Source organism: Mustela putorius, unplaced genomic scaffold (assembly GCF_011764305.1).
Source record: "Mustela putorius furo isolate JIRA1106 unplaced genomic scaffold, ASM1176430v1.1 tig00000281_pilon_pilon_pilon, whole genome shotgun sequence".
NCBI classification, from domain to species: domain Eukaryota; kingdom Metazoa; phylum Chordata; class Mammalia; order Carnivora; family Mustelidae; genus Mustela; species Mustela putorius.
This window is the reverse complement of record NW_025421343.1, coordinates 4,053,997-4,076,147: the sequence shown is the minus strand read 5'-3', so window position 1 is coordinate 4,076,147 and position 22,151 is coordinate 4,053,997. Positions and strand designations below refer to the sequence as shown.

At 47.6% G+C, this 22,151-nt stretch overlaps 1 protein-coding gene across 7 annotated transcripts in view; it reads left to right on the top strand.

Annotated features, from left to right (window-relative positions):
- Positions 1 to 22,075, top strand: part of SLC4A5 (solute carrier family 4 member 5) — a 106,682-nt gene extending 84,607 nt beyond the window's left edge. For 4 of the 7 annotated variants that reach the window (XM_045079036.1, XM_045079037.1, XM_045079038.1 and 1 more), the window contains 9 exons: positions 1,575 to 1,688; positions 2,913 to 3,074; positions 3,879 to 4,057; positions 5,282 to 5,354; positions 11,715 to 11,783; positions 12,408 to 12,581; positions 14,821 to 14,973; positions 17,891 to 17,958; positions 19,648 to 19,861. In XM_045079036.1, the coding sequence (XP_044934971.1) occupies positions 1,575 to 1,688; positions 2,913 to 3,074; positions 3,879 to 4,057; positions 5,282 to 5,354; positions 11,715 to 11,783; positions 12,408 to 12,581; positions 14,821 to 14,973; positions 17,891 to 17,958; positions 19,648 to 19,825 (1,170 nt within the window). In that variant the 3' untranslated portion in view covers positions 19,826 to 19,861. The other 3 variants (XM_013051165.2, XM_045079039.1, XM_013051164.2) reach the window with 3 other exon arrangements.
- The last annotated feature ends 76 nt before the right edge of the window (positions 22,076 to 22,151 follow it).

Below are 22,151 nucleotides of genomic sequence, written 5' to 3'. Positions count from 1 at the left end.
ATCTCTCTAGAGAACAGAGACAGGATGCCATAATTGGGTCACAGAGAGGCATCAACTAAATAGGTATATATTCATTTCTTACGGTTTGGGGAGTACACAGCTGTTTATCATATCCGTCTTTATCCTAGGTCGGACCATGCGAAATGGAGTGTATTAGAGTGTTTTGCCCTACAAAAAATGGCAAATTTATATGGTTTAACTTAACAAGTTTTGATCTGAGTGCTGGGGATATTGCAGGAAAACCACTGGAAACCTGCACGCTGCTTGGCTTACATGATCACAGTAATATAAAGCTGTTACTGATTTTCAACTTTTAGAATCACCTCATAGATAAACCACAAAAGACATGTGTTCATGGAACAGAATGTGAGTGTTCTCAGCCTTGACAGTGTAAAGATTCATAGGGAAGGGTCACAAGGGGGACAGGACGGGGAGGGTTGATGGCGGGAAAGGAGGCAGCTAGCCACACCGCAGAGCATGCGAGAGGATGGCAAAGTCAGCAGAAAGAGAGGCTTCACTACATAGTCAAAGTACAAAGGAAAAACCCGTAGAAAGGGTTTGAAAATAACTCTCCAAGATTGGGACTGAGGAAGGGGCAGGAGGGCCAGTGCAATTAAGCCAAATCTTTATTAGTAGATCATGCTTTAAATTAGTAAATCAAAATATAAAAGTATAGTGTATTAGATAATGACATGGAAGAAATCACCAGAACAACTAAAATCAAGCAGACATACGGATACATCTGGAGTGAGGAAAAGTGAGGTGGGGGACTTGGCTTTCTACACCATGTGGGTTTTTCATTAATTACATATGTTCTTTTAATAACAATTTTAAAGGGGAGTAGGGGGGTACAGGGAATGCATTCAGTGTGCCATCACCTGCCCCTGCCCTTCCTAACTTCTTTCCCTGCTGATCTCTGGAAACTACTCTCTTTGAAGAGATCATAGAAAAGGCAACAGTGTGGACGTTGGTCAGAGGGCGGGGAGTGAGGTCATGAACCTGGCCTAGCATGGGCATCCTGAGACACAGGGGCAAGAGGTGAAGGACTTCTAGTGAACAGAAGGTCCGAGAGCAAACAGGGGTCCCCAGCATAATCGAGGACCTGCCTCCTAGCCCAGGTGGCAGTGCAGCCCTCTGCCATACATTTTCAGGAGATAGGACTTCCTTTAGATCTAAGTTCAGCCTTGCTGTCACCACCCTTTATGGGGGACTGAGTTCAGTCTGTCACACCAGAAAATGTTTTCAGCAGTGGCGCCATGCCACGTGACTAATAACCGTTCCCACATTCGCTCACCTATGCCAAGCCCTCTGAGTGTGTTATAGTTGTTCACTTATGTCTATGGGAAGAGGTGCTATCATTATGTCCATTTCACAGATGCAGAAACTGAGGCGCCAAGAGATATCATGCTTCCCCAATGTCACACAGCTGGCAAGGGCAGAGCCAGGATTCGAGCCTCACTCTGCTGACACCGAAGCCCAAGTTCTTACCTGTGCTCCTCATGCTGGCAGGGAAGGACTGAGCCCTTGGGGAGAAGGGCAGGGACTTCCCTTACCTACCCATCTCCCTCCTGCAGGTCCGGGCCCTGGTAGCCGACTTTTCCATTATCTTCTCCATCCTGCTGTTCTGTGGAATCGATGCCTGCTTCGGCCTGGCGACCCCCAAGCTGCACGTGCCCAGCGTCATCAAGGTTTGCCCCTGGCCCCTGCTCTGGGCGTTAGCCAGGCCTGCCCACCAGCTGCAGTTCCTTTCCCCTCTAGACTGGTCAAACTTCCATAGACTCTCAGCCAAGCAATCTGGGGGTTTCTCTGGGTATGCTCCGCCCTTCCTCCACAAAGCCTCCCAGCAGGAGGTCCCTTGCCAGGGGAGGTTGGGGGCATATTCACAGTGAAATCCTGCTGTGGAGTCATGGCATGGGGAGGTGCTGAAACCCCTGCTCCAGCCCAGCAGCAGTCCCCTAATTTCCACTTATGGGGCTCTGATTCCCAGGCTCCAGCTGTCTTTAAGTGGGGTCACCGGGGGTCTGTTGAAAATGATCCCTTAGAACACTGATTCTCAAAATGTGGTCCCCAGACTAACATCACACCATCACCTGAGAACTTGCTAGGAAAGCCATCTGCTCAGCCCCACCCCAGAACTGTGGAATCAGAAGGTCTGGGGATGGAGCCCCAGAGTTCTGCATTTTAATAGGCTCCACCCCACTCCTGGAAAGGGCCCACCAAGTTGGAGAATCACCCCGTTGGTGCTGGTGCAGTTTGCTCAGAGGGAAGCTCAGGCTCAGCTCCCTCCCTAGGAGCACCAGCCACCTACCCTGGGCGTAGGGGTGCAGGTTCTAGAATTCACTGTCCCTGCCTTTGAGGGCTTGACCCCCTCATGACTCCTTCAGGGTTCTCCTAAGGAGCTTAAACACAAAAAGTACCTCTTGCTCTTAAATGAAACCAAAGATAGATTTCATCCCAGCTCCTGCACAGATAATCTTTTGTCCTAATGTGCAAGTCTGAATTAATGTTCTACAGAGCATCCTATAAAGCTCCCCAAAGAGGTGACTCAGAGGAGAGGCAGAAGGGTCTAGCACTGCACCCATCAAATTCCTGATTCTTGCCTGTTGGGCCTCATTCCTGTTTCTTGTTACCTCGCAGTTAGTGACTGCACACTCCCCCCGCTGCAGCCCGGGCTCTCACCTCCCCATTCCCCACCAGCCCAGGGAGCTGCCCCCAGGGCTCCTAGTGCAGCAAACGCCACCCTTCCCAAGTCTGTCTGCGTCTGTGGTCCGTTTACAGTTGCAGGTACCCAACATCTTGAAGGGAAAAGATTGTACTCAAGAAGCACTCCACGTGGGGGAGTGGGGCCCCAGGCAGCAAGTGCACTGGGACAAGGGAGAGAGGAAAGGGCTGTTTCCATTTGCTCCGCTCAGCCCACGCGGCCTGACCGAGGCTGGTTCGTGGCCCCCTTTGGGAAGAACCCATGGTGGGTGTACCTGGCGAGCGTCCTGCCCGCCCTGCTGGTGACCATCCTGATCTTCATGGACCAGCAGATCACCGCCGTCATAGTCAACCGGAAGGAGAATAAGCTGAGGGTAAGGCGGCTGCTGGGAGGAGGAGCACAATCTCTTTCTTCCCGCAAAGTCAGAAGGAACAAAGAAGGGAGATGGTGCTTCTGTCAAAATGTGGGCCATTTATAAAGCGAGATGTGAGGTCAGAGGTCTGGGGTTCTGGTGTGTGTGGGGGCGGGGGGAGGGGGATATGACCTCCAGATGCAGGTAAGGCTGCCAGGACCGGAGTAATTATCCAAGGACCAGGACGAAACCTAGGGTGGGCCCCCAGGCCCAGGCTCCTTGCTTCTTCCAAAATGACCTTCCAGCTCTGTGCCTCCTGACCAGGCACTTGGGAGTCCAAGTAGATCTGGGATTTTGACCCAGAACCATGAGGCTGAGGAAAGTCCTTAGCCCTTCTGGTCCCTTCCTCTGGGTTTGAGGAGATTTGAACTACCCTGTCTCCATCCCAATGTAGACTACTCTGAGCTTGGTCTAGAGCCTGCCCGGCCAAGACCCCTTGTTCAAGAATTGCAGAGAGATTGCGGCCACTGGTAGGAGCCCTGCTTCCCAAGGACTCAAGCCCAGGGCCTCTACAAGCCTAAACAACCCTCTCCTCCCTTTCCTGTGTCCCTTCCCTAGCTCAGCAAATCATGGGGTTGGTGATGCCTGAGCACCTCAGCCTAGTGACAGCCTAAGAGTCCTTAATGAAGGCCAAGGGGAACCTTTGAACCTGGTTCCACAAAATGGCTGCTCTGGGGGAGATTTGGATCTCCCTCCCCCTCAGACCAACAGGCGGTCTGGTGCAGACTCTCTGGATAGCTTCTCTTCTCCCTCTACCCCACGCAGAAGGCTGCCGGCTACCATCTGGACCTGTTCTGGGTGGGCGTCCTCATGGCCCTGTGCTCCTTCATGGGGCTCCCCTGGTATGTGGCGGCCACTGTCATCTCCATCGCCCACATTGACAGCCTCAAGATGGAGACAGAGACCAGTGCCCCTGGGGAGCAGCCCCAGTTCCTGGGAGTCAGGTAGGTGGGGAGCCGTGACTGGGGACCACCTGAGCCAGGGTGTTTAGTTTGGGAGAAGGGAAGCAGGTTTTTCTTACCATCAAGTTATCTGGGCAAAAAGGTCCCCTGTTCTGCAGCCCGGGAACAGTGAGGATAGGGGTGATATTCCTAAGGGAGAGGGAGGGAGACAAAAATTCAGTTCTAAGTGGTGCTTTTTCAGTGGTGGAATGCAAGCAGTGCACCACCACGGCCTGCGTGCACATGACCTCTCACCTGCAGGGCTACTCAGTGTCCCCACAGCCCTCTGACCCATCCTTTTGTCTCCTCTTCCTCAAGACCCCCCACCCCCAACATCCCCCAATCCCTCCTGTGGGTGCAGGTCCTCCCCAGTCTCCATGCTTCCAGACAGTCTTCCCAGGACCCCCCTACTCCCTAGACGGCGGCCCATGACCCATCACCTCCAGGCCCTCCTCAGTCTCCTCTCATGCCCCTTCCACTCCCTTGCCTGTTCCCAGTGGCCACGCATATCTTCCATCTCTTAGGGCCTCCGGGGTGAGCCCACACCAGACTCTGGCTGTCCAGAGAGCTTCTCCTCACTGCCTCAGGATACCTGGGCTACCCAGCCTGCCCTGGGGGTGCCTTCTCTGGCCAAGACAGGGTCCCCTCCTGGACTCCTGAACCCAGAGGACTGGGCCTGAGCAGTGTGGCCCCAAGCCCCCAGTTCCCACCTGGATCGTTGCCTGGGCCTGGGCACTCCCGCCCCTCACGCCTGCTCTGCCAGCAGCCGGGCCCCCTCCCTTCGAGTCCTGTTAGTCACGCCCCACAGACAAGGGTCTTCCTGCCTCGAAGGGCAGGGCTCATAAGCAGTGCACATTCCCATTTCAGCCTCACAATTCCCTAGGTAGCTACCACTCACTCTCTTGCTTCTACCAAGGCTGAAGACATTTAGGGTCTCGCCTGATGCCACGCAACCCAGCTTGAGATCAGTCTGGCTCCAGCGCCTCTGCTGTTAGTCACTGCCCTGGACACCCTCCCAGATGCCCCTCCAGCTGCCTCAGTCAGGATTCCTTCTCTTCCCGTGTGCCGGTCAGCTGGGCCTCAGGCAGCGGATGTACTCCCTGGAATGGGGAACAGGGCAGAGGCCAGGGCGTGGACATAGCCATTAGGTGCACACACAGGGCCAGAGGCTAGGATGGGCAGGGAGCCTCTCCTAGTACCCCCTGACCATGTGCCCTTGTCTGCCAGGGAGCAAAGAGTGACTGGCACCATCGTCTTCATCCTGACGGGCATCTCTGTCTTCCTGGCTCCCATACTGAAGGTGAGGCTCTGCACCCTCCACCAGGGCCCTGTCCCCCTAAGAAACACTGGCCAATGCCTCAGAGGTGGGGAGAGGGTCTCCACATGTACCTTCAAGAGGCAGGACCCAAAGAGATGTTTCATCACCATCCTTGTTTTCTGGAACATTACATCACTTATCAGCACTAGGCAGTCCTCACTGCTCTTTTCCACTCCTCCCAGGGTCTATCCTCCCTTTTCTGGGGATGCTCCTCCTTCAGAAAGTTTGGCCGAGTCCCATCCTGGTTTGGTTTGGTTTGGTTTGGTTTTAAGATTTTATTTATTCATTTGTCAGAGAGAGAGAAAGTACATGCACACACAAGCAGGGAGAGCTGCCAGCAGAGGGAGAAGCAGGCTCCCCGCTGAGCAAGGAGCCCCAAGCAGGACTCGATCCCACAACTCTGGGATCATGACCTGAGCAGAAGGCAGACGCTTAACCGACTGAGCCCCCCAAGGTGTCCTTGGTCAAGTTCTATCCTTGCTTAGATCAGGAGCCTCCTGCCCTGGCTGTGTCTCTACATTGGGTTTTATGGCTCACTAGACCCCTCCTTGCTCACCCTTTTTCTGAAGTGTCAGACTTACAAGGGGAAGGCTTCTGTAGATTTTCCTGTGCTCTGTTCTCTGCTGCTCTGTCCTGCATGTCCTGGACACATAACTGATTCCCCACCCCCACCCCCCACAGTTTGAAACTCCTTTTGGTCACATCCTCCCAGTCCAACTGGAAGAGATGAAGTCAGACGAGAGTGCACCCAGTGTGGGCATCGGCGAACACTCTGCTTAGGTTTCTCCGTCTCTCCAGTTCAGCCACTCACCTGCTGTGTTCATTTGCTGCCATAACACAATACCGCAGACCAGGGCACCTACACAACACTTATTTTCTTACAGTTCTGGAGGCTAGAGGTTTCTGATCAAAGAGTCGCTAGCTTTGGTCTCTTCTGAAGCCAGATATGGGGAAATGTTAATTATTACTCTGGCCATCATGGAAAACTTTACGTGAGTCTGCATGGCTTCAGGGACTCTGATATTGTCTTTGCATTCAATGACAAAATGATTTGAAAAATCCTATCCCCCCTCAAAAAAATTCTACCCGTGTTCTTTTATAATAAGAGTAGAAAAAAATATCATTTTACTCACCACCAATTAATCTATTTGATAAATTTTATAACAGAGAAGACCTATCTAGATTTTTGTTGATTTCTCATTTGATTGTATTAAGATATATAGGATATATATGTTTTCATTTTTTTGTTTATTTATATATATTTTTAAAGATTTTATTTATTTATTTGACAGAGATCACAAATAGGCAGAGCAGCTGGCAGAGAGAGAGGAGGAAGCAGGCTCCCCACTAAGCAGGGAGCCCTATGCGGGACTCGATCCCAGTATCCTGAGACCATGACCCGAACTGAAGGCAGAGGCTTAACCCACTGAACCACTCAGGCATCCCTGTTTATTTATATTTTTATATCTTCTTATAAAGATAGGCTTTCAGAGGAAGTCAGCAACTTTGCACCCACTTCTTCAGAGACTGATTCCACCCAAAACTGCTTCTGGGAATGAGAGCTCAAGTGTCCTTGAGGCAGACCTTTCCCATCACAACCTGACAACTATCCAAATGTCTTTCATCTTAACCAAGCAAAATAAAACCATTTCTAACAACAGCAACAGAAAAAAGATTGGGTTTCAAAATTGTAAAGTGATTAAAGCATTATCACTAGCTGACGCTAGTACTAATTTTGACACTTGTACTAATTTGGTGAGATAACCAAAGATCTGCACATTGGTGATGACAGGGCTGAAGATTGTCACTGATCTCGTAGCAGTAAAAATCAGTGTGTCTAAGTCAGGACAACCATCCATTGAGAGAGAAATTTCATCCCTTACTGTTCAAAGTAGTAAGGCTAATTTTAGGCTAAAGGAAAGATATTTTGTATAGCCAGTTCAAGAAAAATATAACTTAACCCAGATCTGAGGTCCTAGATTTAATCCCAGCATTTATTTCCAAAAAGAAAAATCTTCCAGGGTGCCTGGGTGATTCAGTTGGTTAAGCATCTACCTCTGGCTCAGGTCATGATCCCAGGATTCTTGGATCAAAGCCCCTCCCCTGCTCAGTGGGAATCTGCTTCTCCTTCTCCCTTTGCCTCCCCCTTCACTTGTGCTCTCTCTCAAATAAATAAAAAAATCTTTAAAAAAAAATTATCCATAAAGCTTATTATCCTTGTTGCAACTGTATCATTTGCCCATGTCTGTCAAATTAGGCATAGCTGAGTACATACCAGATTCAGAGAACATACGTTGGAGAGCTGTCTACCTAAGACATTAATTGAAGAACTTTAATTTCTTTAAGCTTTATTTATTTATTTATTTATTTGAGAGAGAGAGAGAGAGAGAGAGAGAGAGCAGGGTGGGGGAGAGACAGAGAGAGAGAATCCTCAAGTAGACTCCCTGCTGAGCATGAAGCCCATCGTGGGGCTCAATCCCAGGACCTTAACATCATGACCTGAGCCGAATCAAGAATTGGGCACTTAACCAACTGAGCCACTCAGGCACCCTTGGACCTTTAATTCTTGCTTATATAGCCAACAAGGGAGAGAGCTCTTTGGTGCCACAAATTTTAGAGGGTACAAATTGAATCCTAGTTATTAGTGTTTCTGTTTTTATCAAGATTTCTAAATCACTTCTTAACTATACCTTTGTACCAGTTCCTCCAGTCGAATTCTGCTCTAGCACTTCTCAAATTTTAATGTGCATAAAAATCACCTTGGAGGGATGCCTGGTTGGTTCAATCAGTTAAGTATCTGACTCTTGATCTCAGCTCAGGCCTTGATCTCAGTTCAAGCCCAACATTGGGCAGTCAAAAAAAAAAAAGATATACATATATATACATATGTATTTCATATATATATGAAAAATTTATTTATCTGCATATATGTGAATGTGTGTGTGTGTGCATGCGTGTGTGTATATGAAAAAAATTACCTGGGAATCTTGTTAAAGAAAGAAACTAATATAACACTGTATATTAACTATTCTGAAATTAGAATTAAAACTTAAAAAAAGATACTGATTCAGTAAGTATGGGTAGAACCAAAATTCTGCATTTTTAAAAAGATTTTATTTATTTATTTGACAGAGAGAGATCACAAGCAGATAGAGAGACAGGCAGAGAGAGAAGAGGAAGCAGGCTCCCTGCTGAGCAGAAAGCTCGATATCAGGACCCTGAGATCATGACCTGAGCTGAAGGCAGTGGCTTAACCCACTGAGCCACTCAGGTGCCCCCAAAATTCTGCATTTTTAACAAGCTCATGGTCAATGCCAATGATGCCAGCCCAAAGGCCACACTTGGAGCAGTAAGGGATGAAGTCTCTCTCAGTGGATGGTTGTCCTGATTTAGACACTGTGATTTTTACTGCTTGAGGATCAGTGATAATCTTCAGCCCTGTCATCACCAATTTGCAAATCTTTGGTTATCTCACCAAGTGATGACGTTGGAGGATGAGGTGGTCGAGTATCCGATGGGCAGCATGAACATCTTATCCACTCAGTTCTGCAAACCCCTGGTCCTTCTCAAGCCCTGAAGGGTTGTCCTGTTTTGCTTCATGTTTTGCTCCCACCTTTCCACTGTTCTTCAGGACTGTGGATTTCTGCATTCTGCCTCCAGGGAACCCCCGGCCATATGAAAAGCCCCCTCTTTGAGCCCCATGAGTTGTTCTCATGGTCTCAGCTTCAAGTCATATGGGAAGTGTCCTTACATTTGTGGAACTGTGATCGTTGTCAACTCCTCCAACAGAGAGTAGATATCTAACATTCAAGGCACCTTTTTTCTATTTTCTCTTTCATTACTGTTTGAAAAGGGCTTTCTGGGGGATCCAAGGAAGATTTGTATGGATTAATCTCCAATTCTAGATCACAGCCCCATCACTTGTCAGTGTGATATCATGGACCTTTGGGGTTTGCTGAGAACACTGCTTAAACCTGCAAATGACAAGACTGGAGATAATTTCCTAGGGTTAATGCATGACTTTTTGATCAGGCACTGGTAACTGCAAATTCTCTATGACTCAGTGCAGTTCTCCTCATCAGTTCCAAAGAGAAGTTTGTTTTTTTTTTAAAATAATTTTTAAAAATTTTTTATAAACATTTTATGTATTAGTCCCAGGGGTACAGGTCTGTGAATTGCCAGGTTTACACACTTCACATCACTCCACAGCTCATACCCTCTCCAATGTCCATAACCCCACCACCCTCTCCCTACCCCCCTCCCCACAGCCACCCTCAGTTTGTTTTGCGACATTAAGAGTCTCTTATGGTTTGTCTCCCTCCCCATCCCATCTTGTTTCATTTATTCTTTTCCTATACCCCAAAACCCCAAGACGTTGCATCTCCACTTCCTCATATCAGGGAGATCATATGATTGACTTATTTCGCTAAGCATAATACCCTCTAGTTCCATCCACATCATGGCAAATGGCAAGATTTCATTTCTTTTGATGGCTGCATAGTATTCCATTGTATATATATACCACATCTTCTTTATCCATTCATCTGTTGATGGACATCTAGGTTCTTTTCATAGGTTGGCTATTTGTGGACATTGCTGCTATAAACATTGGGGTGCACGTGCCCCTTCGGATCACCACGTCTGTATCTTTAGGGTAAATACCCAGTACTGCAATTGCTGCATTGTAGGGTCGCTCTATTTTCAACTTTTTGAGGAACCTCCATGCTGTTTTCCAGAGTGGTTGCACCCGCTTACATTCCCACCCAAAGGGAAGTTTTAAGCTATCTGAAATTTGTAAGATTTTATTTCTCTCTCAATTGCTCCCACACTTTGAGAATGATTAGGACTGTGTTGCTCATGGTAATTTTTACTTTGTTTCATAATTAGTCAAAAAATCTCATAAGCCATGTACAAATGGAATGATGCAGTGGCCATATTTCCCTTCTTTAAGATCAGATGTCTTAGATTGAGGTTTATAGCATATGGGTCCAAATCATGGTTTCTGTTAAAAAAAAAAATGAGGCCAGTCTAACTTATGATAAAAGAGGTTACTTATTTGGTAGGATTTATGGACATCCATCCTAAGTGGCATCTAAAAGTTGAGCACAGGGATACCTGGGTGGCTCAATCATTAAGCATCTGCCTTCAGCTCAGGTCACGATCCCAGGGTCCTGGGATGGAGCCCCACATTGGGCTCTCTGCTCAGTGGAGAGCCTGGTTCTCTCCTCCCGCCCCGCTTGTCTTCCTTATCTCTCTATCAAATAATAAATATTAAAAATAAATAAAGTTGACTGTATTTGCCTACATGTTCCAATATGACCACCATGGAATCAAAGCAGACCCTTGTTCACAGTGGCACATGTCAAAGAGGCAGAAAAAGGGAAGGACGAGGAGGTGCTGGATCAGTTGGCTGAGCGCCCAATTCTTGATTTCAGCACAGGTCATGATCTCAGGGTTGTGAGATCAAGCCCCACATTAGGCTCCATGCTGGGCATAGTATGGAGTCTGCTTAAGATTCTCTCTCTCCCTCTCCCTCTGCCCTCCCCCCCCTCCCCCTGCAGATTTCTTACACACACACACTCTCCAAAAAAAGAAAAAAAAATTGGGGAGGAGGTGGTTGAAAGAAACAGAAACACAGCTTAGAGAGACAGTGAAGAAATGCCTCAAAAGGCTCCTAAAGAGTCACAGTGATGATCGTAGAACAGTATGAGTGATATGGTTCTGTATTTTAAAAAAGCTAACAAACTACCTGTGAGCATGATCAGAAAAGAAGGATGCCCACCAAACCATTAGCAGGTACTTGGCAATTAGAGGTGGTTGGTTTGCCTATACACATCTGTTTTGCTTTCTAATCCGATTATGTAGGGTGTATAATTTTTGTTAATCTGCACATACTCTCTGCTGATGGAGGTCAGGTCAATAAAGGTCCCCAGAGCAGTCCTGCTTTGTGGGGGGTCCTCAGCTGGGGCTGGAAGGGGAGAGAATCTGACAAGAATCAGCAGAGGGCTTTCTGTGGAGCTTTCCCGTGTTCCAGAAGGTGTGTCTTCAGTCAAGCCCCAGGGCCTTGGCAGGGACAGGAGCAGGGCAACAGGGTGGTCGGGCTGGGGGAGCCACTGCACAGGGAAAAGGGGGGCAGGGCAGCCCTCCCCACCCACACAGGCTCCAGATCTGCTGTCAGAGGCTCAGTTCCCCTAAACACTAGCTCCTACCTGGCTTGGGGAAAGGCAAGGCAGGCCAGGCCCCCTCTGTGACCTGGCAGATGCCGTCATACAGAACAGGGAGGCCAACAGCCTGGGCAGGAGCAGAGGCCCAATCCAAAGCTCTGCTTCTCTCCGGTTTCAGTACATTCCCTTGCCGGTGCTGTACGGAGTCTTCCTCTACATGGGCGTGGCCTCCCTCAACGGCATCCAGGTAAGGTTCTCACCACCCCACTCAGACCCAGGCTACTCTGACCCGAGTCAGCTCTCCATGTCAGCTGCCATATTCCCGAAACCCCAAGTGCTCGCTTTCCCACTTCAGTGGAGAAATAACGGTGAGAAAGATACTACCATGTACTTTGTGCCAAGTCAACTCACTACAGCAGGCCCTTCATAGGTGTTCTGTAATAAACTCTGTGTAGAGGAAACAGGCTCAGGATTCCCACCCTGATGGGGCGGAGTCCAATGAGCATTTCACTACAACTCTCTTCTTCTCTAAGCAGAAGAAAACGTTTTGTTGTTCTTTACTTAGCAGGGTGTACCAGATGTCTTGGATATCTTCGTGTTGCAGTTAGTTGCATTTTGGGGGCAGGGTTCACGTGTGGCTGTGCGGCCAGCTGCAGGGCCGTACTCGCAGGCAGGGCCCAGACCTCCTCCCCGAAGGGCTCCCAAAGTGTCCTCCTAGACCTGCAGCCCCCATCCTGGGCATTCTTAGTCCAGACAAGGGGCTACCTCCTATGAGACCCCACCACCTCCCGCCTTCCCTGGTCCCAACCCCCAGCAGGGCCACCTCCCACCAGGGTCCCCACTGCTGGCTGAGCCTAGCGCTCTCCGCTAGTTCTGGGAACGCTGCAAGCTCTTCCTCATGCCGGCCAAGCACCAGCCAGACCACGCCTTCCTGCGGCACGTGCCCCTGCGCCGGATCCACCTCTTCACTCTGGTACAGATCCTCTGCCTGGCGGTGCTCTGGATCCTCAAGTCCACGGTGGCCGCCATCATCTTCCCGGTCATGGTAAGGTGGCATGGGCTCCCCAGCCCACTGCGATGACTGGGCCTGGGCAGGCGTCCCCAGCGGGGCCATCTGATGGTGCAGATGGCTTGACACTCTCCGGGTCACAGAGGCAAGCGCAGAACAAGAGATTTGGGTCATGAGTCCAGGCCAGATAGAGAGGGGGGAACAGGGGGACAGTGTGGGAGCCTGGGGGCTAATGCGTGGGGAAAGCCTGCAGGGCTGGACTGGCGGCCGGAGTGAGAACACAGAGGTGGGATCTGAAATGTGCCTACATGGGATTCTCAACCTTGGGTGACCATCAGACTCACTTGGCAGCTTTTTAAAACTGTGTGCCCAGGACTCACCCCAGATCAATTAAATTGGTATCTCTTGGGGAAACCCAAGCATTGGTGTCTGTAGTTAACTCTGCAGGTGAGCATAAATGTGCAGTCAAGGTTGAGAACGACCACTCCAGGGCATGGGAAATGGATCCTCCATTCCCCAAAAGGGAAAAGGAAAGGAAATTATAGTCAGAATTAGCATGTGTGGAGCCTTGTTTCATTTAGTCCACAGCAGCCTTAAAAATACTATTCTTAACCCCATTTTACAGGTGAGAAAACTGAGGCTCTAGGGCACCTGCATGGTTCAATCCGTTAAGCCACTGCCTTTGGCTCGGGTCATGATCCCAGGGTCCTGGAATCGAGCCCCACATCGGGCTCCCTGCTCAGCAGAGAGCCTGCTTCTCCCTCTCCCTCTACCCCTGCTTGTGCTCGCTCTGTGTCAAATATATAAATAAAATCTTTAAAAAAAAAAAAAAAAACTGAGGCTCAGAGAACATGTGTGTGTGACCCAAATTCACTCTGTGGTTCTGAGCTTTGACAAACGTTCAGATTAGTGGTTCCACAACCACAGTCATGATACGGAATAGTTCCGTCATACCTAAAATTCCTTCATGACTTTTTTTTTTTTTTTTTTTGAGAGAGAGAAAAAGCACATGTGCAACCGCAGGAGCAAGTGGGAGAGGGGCAGAGAGAGAATCTTAAGCAGGCTCCATGGAGCCTGACCAGGGGCTCAATCTCACGACCTGGGCTGAAATCAAGAGTTAGACACTTAACCCACAGAGCCACCCAGGCACGTCTGCCAGGCCATTTCTGTGCAGACCGTGCCTCTTCCTACCCCTGCCCCTCCCTAGCAACCACTGATTTGTTTTCAGAGCCAGGATTTTTAAGACTCAGATCTGTCCAGCTCTCGAGCTCTGCTTGCTCCCAAGAAGCTGGTCAGTGAGGAACCAGAGTTAAATCCAGCTGGCTCGTTTTCTTCCTGACTTCATTTAGTGGCCTGTTCTTGGTAGTGAAGGAATAGTATTTATAACTAGTTACCCTGGGCCCATGGAATTAATTATTAAAAGGCCAATATTTAATCCTTCCCTAAAGCACACATTTTTCCCCTTTTTGTGTATGCTGAGCAGAACCAAATTTTCTAGACTTTACTGTAAAAATTCCCAATATTCCAGAACATGTTATTCAGTGTACTTTATTTATACTTGTTTTTTTTTTAAGATTTTATTTATTTATTTGACAGACAGAGATCACAGAGAAGCAGGCGGAGAGAGAGAAGGAAGTACGCTCCCTGCCAAGCAGAGCCCAATGCAGGGCTCGATCCCAGGACCCTGTGATCATGACCTGAGCTGAAGGCAGATGTCCTAACCCACTGAGTCACCCAGGCACCCCATACTTTATACTTGTTAACAGAGATTGGCAGCCCTCAGAAATAGGGACAGAGGGACAGTGGGCCTCAAAGCATGATCTCTGACCCAGAAGTACCAACATTTCCTTGGAGACTTGTTAGAGATGCAGATTCTCAGGCCCCAGACCCGCTGACTCAGGACCTCTGGGGGGGTCCCCCAGCAGTATATGGATTAACAAGCCCTTCGGGTGTTTTGATGGAAGCTCAAGTTTGAGGATCACTGATTTAAAGAATAACTGTAGTAGTTCTGTAGCCCTCGGTCTCTGCCTGGCTCCCCACTTCAGCTGTCACAGACTCTATCCCCCAGCTCAATGGTAGGCTTTGCCACTCAACTGAGGAAAAGGCCAGTTGAGAGGAGCCAAGATGGGCAGGTGGTAAATGATGGTTTGTCGGAGCTCTGAGATGGCTCCAAAGATACCAGGGGAAGTCCCTAAACATAGCTGACTGAGGGAGAAAAAACAATGTCTGAGTTTGGGGCCTTGATCTCAGGGTTTTCTCTTAACTCTCACCACAGATCCTGGGCCTAATCATCGTTCGAAGACTTCTGGACCTCATCTTCTCCCAGCATGATCTGGCCTGGATTGACAACATCCTTCCAGAAAAGGAGAAGAAGGAGACAGATAAAAAGAAGAGAAGGAAAGGGGCCCATGAGGACAGTGACGAGGAGGTGGGGAGGATGTGAGCCCAGGGCTGAGGGAAACGATGGAGAGACCCTCCCTCCATTTTTGCCCAGGCCAGGAAGAGGGTGGGCTCTCAGGTGGCAGCTGTGATCACCTGGTCCTAGTCGGGATGAGCTGAGTCTTCTGCCTGTGTTGGTGTGGGGTGCTGAGAGTTTGTCTGCTTGTGGGAATAGCCTCAGAATGAACCCCTCCCCCAACCCAGGGAAAGGCTGGTTGTCACATCCATTCACTCCCAATTCTGTGAGCTCCCAGGGCTGTTACCAACAGCAGTTCAGGTTCTTGATGGGACAGGGCAGAAGACCTGGCTCCATCATGGGGGAGGTTAGGACTAACCTCCAAAGAATGGAACAGGTCTCAGGGGAAGAGTCTGATGGACACCAGTTAGTAGATTGGACTCCTAGACAGGTGGAAGGACTAGGAACAAGGTTTGTTTGGCCTGCCCCTGGTGTATTAGGCAAGAAGGTGGGGAAAGAGGCAAATGTCCTCACTGAAAGGAGAATGGCTACATTCCCCAGATTCTGGGGACCACCTGGTTGCCCCATCTTTTCCTCTCATGCTTCCTCCCCATCCCACTCCTAAAGCACTCGGAGTCAACAGACAGGAAGCCAGTCCAGAACTAAGAGTAAGTCACAAAATGTGAAGCAGAAAGATCACCTAGTTCAAGTGCTCATTAGAGACAATGAAACAATCCTCCAAAATGGAAGAGGTTCACCTGAGATGGACATAAGGCTAAATGTCTAAAAGGGAATTAAGAAGATTGTTCCTGACTTTTAAAAATATATATATATATATTATTTAAAAAAATTTTTTTTCACTTGAGAAAGAGAGCAAGAGCAGGGAGAGGGGCAGAATTAGAGGGAGAAGCAGACTCCCCACTGAGCAGGAAGCCCCATGTGGGGCTTGATCCCAGGACCCTGAGATCATGACCTGAGCTGAAGGCAGATGCTTAACCAAGTGAGCTCCCTAGGTACCCTTTGTCCTGACTTTGATCACTTCCAACATGCGAAGCTGCCCATGCCATCTAGCAACACACCTGGCTCCCATTCTTCTGGGTCTGACCGGAACCCACATTCCTGCATCCACCTGCAACTCTTCTAGTGATTTTTGCTTTTTGTAGATCCAAGTTCATAGGCAAATCCTTGCTGACTGGTGGCAGTCAGACCATCTTCTGATGGTAGTGATAGACCCAAACTCCCCTGGTCCTTAACTGCTTTCCTCTTCCAGGTAGGAAGAGGCCCATCATTCATTCATGTTTTTCATTGATGATTTAGATGGTTTTCAAGGACAGGCATTGAGAACAAAGAAACAGAGTCTAAGTGCCTTTTAAAGACAAGTACTTACTCTTTCATTGATTCATTCAATAAATATTTGAGTGGCTACCACGTGCCAGGAACTATTCCAGGGTTGGGGAAAAGCATGATACATTCAATGAAAAAATGGGACTCAATTTGCACAAATTCATTTTACACGTCTTTACAGCAACACCAGCTATTGTGTGAGATGCACTTCTGAGAGACCGCTTACTACGATAGTTGACACTCTTCTGATCAATGTTCCTGGAACAGTTCTGTCCTGTTTAGGACAAAAGGCTAAGATCACCCCCTCAGTGAACCCCAGAGTGTTTGCAGCACCCCATTTAGACTGGACGTAGAGAGGATGGTGGTTGGCACATTGTGGATGCGTGTATTTTCCATCTTGGCAAGAAAGTGAAAGCTGTTTATTAGTGGTGTTTATCAGCTTTTCCCACTATTTCTCTCCAGCCCCAGTTCCCTTCTCCCTCAGTTATAAAGATTCCCATGGAAAGTGTCCAATCAGATCCCCAAAATGGTATCCACTGCATTGCCAGTAAGTAAACACATGGTGTCTCTCCCTTCCTACTTACTACTAATTCTCCACCTCTTCCTCCAAGGAATTTCCATCTTTCACTTAGGGGGACCTAATGGTCTTAGATGCTAGGGGACTCCTGTGGTAGGCAGAGTTCAGTGAGAACTGGGCCCCAAGGATTCGGACTTCAACCAATGGAATCCCCAAGTCAAACCCTGCAGGTGCCTGAGATCAAGCTTCACGTCCATTTAGGCAAAGCCCCTCATTCCTTCCTTTCCCCTGGTGCCTCCAGAGGCCTGTGGTGCCACCAGGCCCTCCCTTGAATTGTTTCAGACCACATCAATCCACATGACCCATTGAGCCTCCCATGTTTTCCAGTGGTTGTTGAAAATGATTGAGGGTTCAAATCCAAGCTGAGTTGTTCCCTTTAGAGAAACAGGTAGCATCGCATCTGGATCATAAATTAGCAGGGAAGATCGTAGTGGTTGGGCTGTGATTCAGTATGAACAACGAGCACCTTCCTCCTGCTGAAAGGGAGGCTACCTGAAAGCATTGCTTACAAAGATCCTGTGGGGTTCTGTAGCTGCCTTTACGCCCTCACAGCTTTGGTTCCCTACCAGAGGACAGTCCTGTTATCAAGACCATAGCCTATCCCTGGAGTAATCAGGAAGTTCCCACTTGAGTCCCAACCTTGGTGTTCCTAGCATAGGGCTTGCCACTTTCCTAAAAGGCCCAGATTAAGATTCTACCAGGGGATTCCTTGAGGGGCTTCCCATCACTCTCTCCATCATTGGTACCTCTTCTTTTTTAATTGCTAACTCTCCTTCCCATTTGTATACTTTCATCACCCTTTCTCACTCTGCCCTGGCCCTGCCCCACACCCACCTATCTTGGCTGAGAGCCCTCTGGGAAAGGAGTAACTGAGCCAGAAGCCACCGATGAGGCCCCTGATTTCCTCCTGCGTAGTGTTGGCTGTGGGGATTGGAGAAGAGGAAGACAAGAGGGAAGCACTGGAGAAAGGTCTTCTCCAGTATCATCCTCACACTGGCTCCACAACTGATGTTTTAATTTTCCTGCCAGGAAAAAGATCTTCCAGTTGGAGTTACTCATTCTGATTCGTCCTTCAGTGACTCAGAACTCGACCGAAGGTAATGGCCATGAAGTAGACTCCTTGGGTATTAGAGAAGAGACTAAGCAGTGGCCAGGAAGGCGGAGGGGCTAATTTTCCAGGTTAGCCAGTGTCTCCGGAAAAGGCCTTTGCTTGTCCATCTTGGGAGACAGAGGGGGTTGGACCTGATTATTGGCACCAAGTAACAAATCTGTCCTCTTACTGACATAACATGATTACAGTACACAAAGGTGTTCTACTTTAGAAAAGGAATCACAGAATACTATGTACAATTAAAAACACTGGGGAAAAAAACAACAGAGAAAAACTACACATGACTTAAGCATGTATTACTGAATGCCAGGATAAATGAGCCCGAAGATCACACCACCAGGTTCTCCAGGACTATGTGGAATAAAGTAACAGCATGGTTAATTAGCAAAGGTCAGAAGCCTAATTAAATATCAAAGATTAAGTGGAGTGTGCGACTCCTGATCTCAGAGCTGTGAGGTCAACCCCCAGGTTGGGTATAGAGCTTCCTTTAAAAAAAAAAAAAAAAAATCCCAGCCGTTTCCAGGGCTCCCTGTGCCAAATGTGATACCTTAGTGTTCTTAATGAGAAGTCAGGAAAAGAGTGAACAACTTGATGACTGAAAACAAGGAGGGCTCAAAAACGGAAGAGAAATCCAGGGGCAAGAAAGTCAGCCTCAGCTGTTACTGGGGAAGACATGTAGGGTGCTCCTACATGGTGCCCTAACCTGGATGGGCATCACTGTACTACATCACACATGAGCAAGGCATAGTCTATCCCAAGCCTATAGGGAGATAAACCTCCAGATTTAGATGCACTCATCCAAGAGATTTTAGAAAACATGCATGAGATCATCTGAGTTAGAAGTCAAAGCTGTTACATTGCCAAGATGAGAAGAGAAACCCCGAAACGAACCCCACTAAGTAGTGAACCCAAGGCCACTCTAGCCCAGGAGTGTCACAGGGCTAAGTTACATCCCTGCCTGCCTTCTCATCCCATCTCCCCGGTCAGGGTCCCTACACCATCACATGAATGCCACCGAGTTTTAGATATAAAGGTGTTGGGAGAAAAGCAGTCTATCCCAATTTCTTAGTTTTAAGTAGCCTACACCACATTGAACCTCTAACTGCCCCAATTTCAGTCCATGGAGAGAAAACATGGACCAGCGTGGGGCATTTCCAATACAAACTTGGTACAGCTACACTGGTGTTTTACCAGCTCTGTAAGTAGGGGGGACCAGAGAGCACTGAACAGGATTCCATTTCAGGAAGGAAAAGGCTCAGCAACATGATCTAGTTGAACGAAGATTAAGCATCTGAGGTCTACCAGGCATGATGCTTAATCCCTGGGAGCCTAGAGACAGGCCTACGAACAAAGACATACAGCTCCATGTGCTGAGAACAAGGGAGTACACGTAAGAGAAAGCAGCATCTAAGGGAGGGATCTGCCTTATCTGGAAAGACCAAGAACGATAACTAGGAGACTGCCAGGTACACAGAATAAAGAAGAAAAGTGACAAAAGGGCATTTCAGGCAGTGGGCACATGCCTGAAATACCATTTGAAAATAGACACATGGCGAGGACTGCTGGGCTGGACGGGCGGTCAGACTAGAAGTAACCAGGAGGGCAAACATAAAAGGCCCCGACTGGCCAAACTAAGGAGCTTGAATTCTATCCCTTACACGGTTGATCCCAAAAGTTCACCTTGGTGGTCATGTGAAGACCGGGCAGAGACTCCTGGCGAGACTACCTCAGCAAAGCACAGTGAAGGCCAAGCAGAGGCTGCGGCTCCTTGCCATGACATTAAGAGTTCATCAGCAAGGACAAAACGACTTGCTTTAGAGCCTGGCTCTGGAGGACAGCATGGAAAACACTGAGTGCTGGATCAATCACTCTCCCTTCCCTCTTTTTCTCATTCAGTATCACGTTGCACTTCAGAATTTCCTGTCCAGCTTCGCCTGCTTTCAACTATTCACAGAGCCCCGTGTTCATGGTGCCACAGGTGAAGATAGAGATGGAGTCCGACTGTGACCTCACAGACGTGGACAAATATGGAAGAGAGACTGACGGCGAGACCACCCTCTAGGATGCAGCTGCCCCTGGACAGGGCTTCATCTTCACTGTGGGAGGACACGGTTGCATCTTCCCTGTGAGGCCTGGGTCAGGCCCTTGAACTTCTCTGAGCCGGTTTCCCTATTTGCTGAGCAGACGGAGTCATTCCACTTGCTAGGAAACTGATATATGGGTGAAAACTACTACTTACGTGCAAAGCTGTCTCCTTCTTTCTGTAGTTATAAAAAAACAACCAATATAAACATAATACCTTATTTTAAAATGCAGTCCAGGATAGAAATTATAACATTTCTTGAAATGAAAACGATTCTTGCCTCCCAAAATATAGCTAAGATAAAGGGAGCAATAGTAAATTTTTATTGAAACAAATACCAGTTCGATTTTTTTTTTAAGCTTAGATTTTTAAAATATCTAGAAGGTCTTGAAAAAAACCATTAAAATGCTCATACTTCAAAAGACCAAAGTTGGAAAATTTGTTCTGCAACTTGACATACTAAGAAATACATAAAATGCCCTATCTCATCTTCCCATCTCACGCAGCTTTTTAAAGCTCCTACAGCAAATCTGCGCCACCTGCATGGGCTCTAGGCCCAGGGCCAGGACAGAAGTGTGACTGGAGCTTCCCCAGACTGAAAAGCCAGTGCCCAAAGTCTACTAATGGAAAACCAATGCATGAGAGCAGGCAAATGTTTTCAAAATAAAATTGTTTTTGTTAAAATGAAACTCCCAACCACATTATGTCCACAAAATGATCCTTTAAATTATCACTGGTTTTATCCTTTAAAGTATCACTGGTTTTTCACAACCAGAATAAGACTTCTTTCTACTCTCGGCTTGGTCCTTCCTCCAAGTTTCCAATGACCTTGCTCCCAAAGTCAAACTCCCATCCACTGGACCCCTGCATGTTAGGCAGTGCTAATGTAAAATATTAGATTATAACTTTGCAGTATTAGATTAGTACTTTAAGGGCGCCTGGGTGGCTCAGTGGGTTAAAGCCTCTGCCTTCGGCTCAGGTCATGATCCCAGCATCCTGGGATCGAGCCCCACATTGGGCTCTCTGCTCCGCGGAGAGCCTGCTTCCTCCTCTCTCTCTGCCTGCCTCTCTGCCTACTTGTAATCTCTGTTTGTCAAATAAATAAATAAAATCTTAAAAAAAAAAAAAAAGATTAGTACTTTAAAGGAATGATTGGAAGTTGGATAGATTAAGTCATTAATAAGGAAGCAAACCTTGTCCTCACAAAACTTATCAGTCTATCTTTAATCCCCACTTAACACCAACCTGGTTTATTTAACACCCACTATGTGCCTGACAGCCACAGTGCAGCTGACATTTACTTTCTCTAAAACTACTGCGGATTTCAATCTTGAGGAAATCACTTTGGTTAGTTACTACATTTACTCACGGTGACCAAAGCAGGTGCTTTTCTTCTTCACTCTTTTCTGTTTTTTAAAGACAAACGATACTAGATGATTAACACTTTGGGTATGAGGACAGCCAATTGCGCCTGCAATCCTCAGAGCTTCATACAGTGCCTGGTCCCTAGAAAACTGTGTTAAATTAAATCTCAGAGCTCCCTTCTAAGGGATACTGTCAAGAGAGAAAGCCCTATACCTCTCCTGCTTGTACTGATCGCAGCAAAATGACTTAGCTGCTCTCTAACCCAGAACCATCACTTGAATTTAAGGATAAATTCTCTATCTTCAGCTGCACCAATCCTGGAAGATCTAACAATTGACCCTTAACATTTCAGTTTTAAAAGATGGTAGATTTCCAATAGTACTTTGTCCAAACTGAACTGTAGAAATGTTATGGATTAAGAATAAATGTGCTTGATTAATCAAACAAGTTGGAAACTACAATGTTAATTTTGTTGTTGTTGTAAATTGATCACTGTAATTTTCACCTTATAGGTCATTTATATTTTGTATATACATGAACATTTTAATTTTGACGGCTCTTAACAGGTTGACATATTGTTACTTCTCCATGTGGTAGGTCAGAAGTTCTTTCCACTTGTAATTATAATTCAATAAAACTTAATCTTGTCTGCTCATCTTGCTCCATGTTTAATAATTTAGTCAGCAAACATGGGATATGGACATGAGCTGAATCTCGCTCACAAAAACATC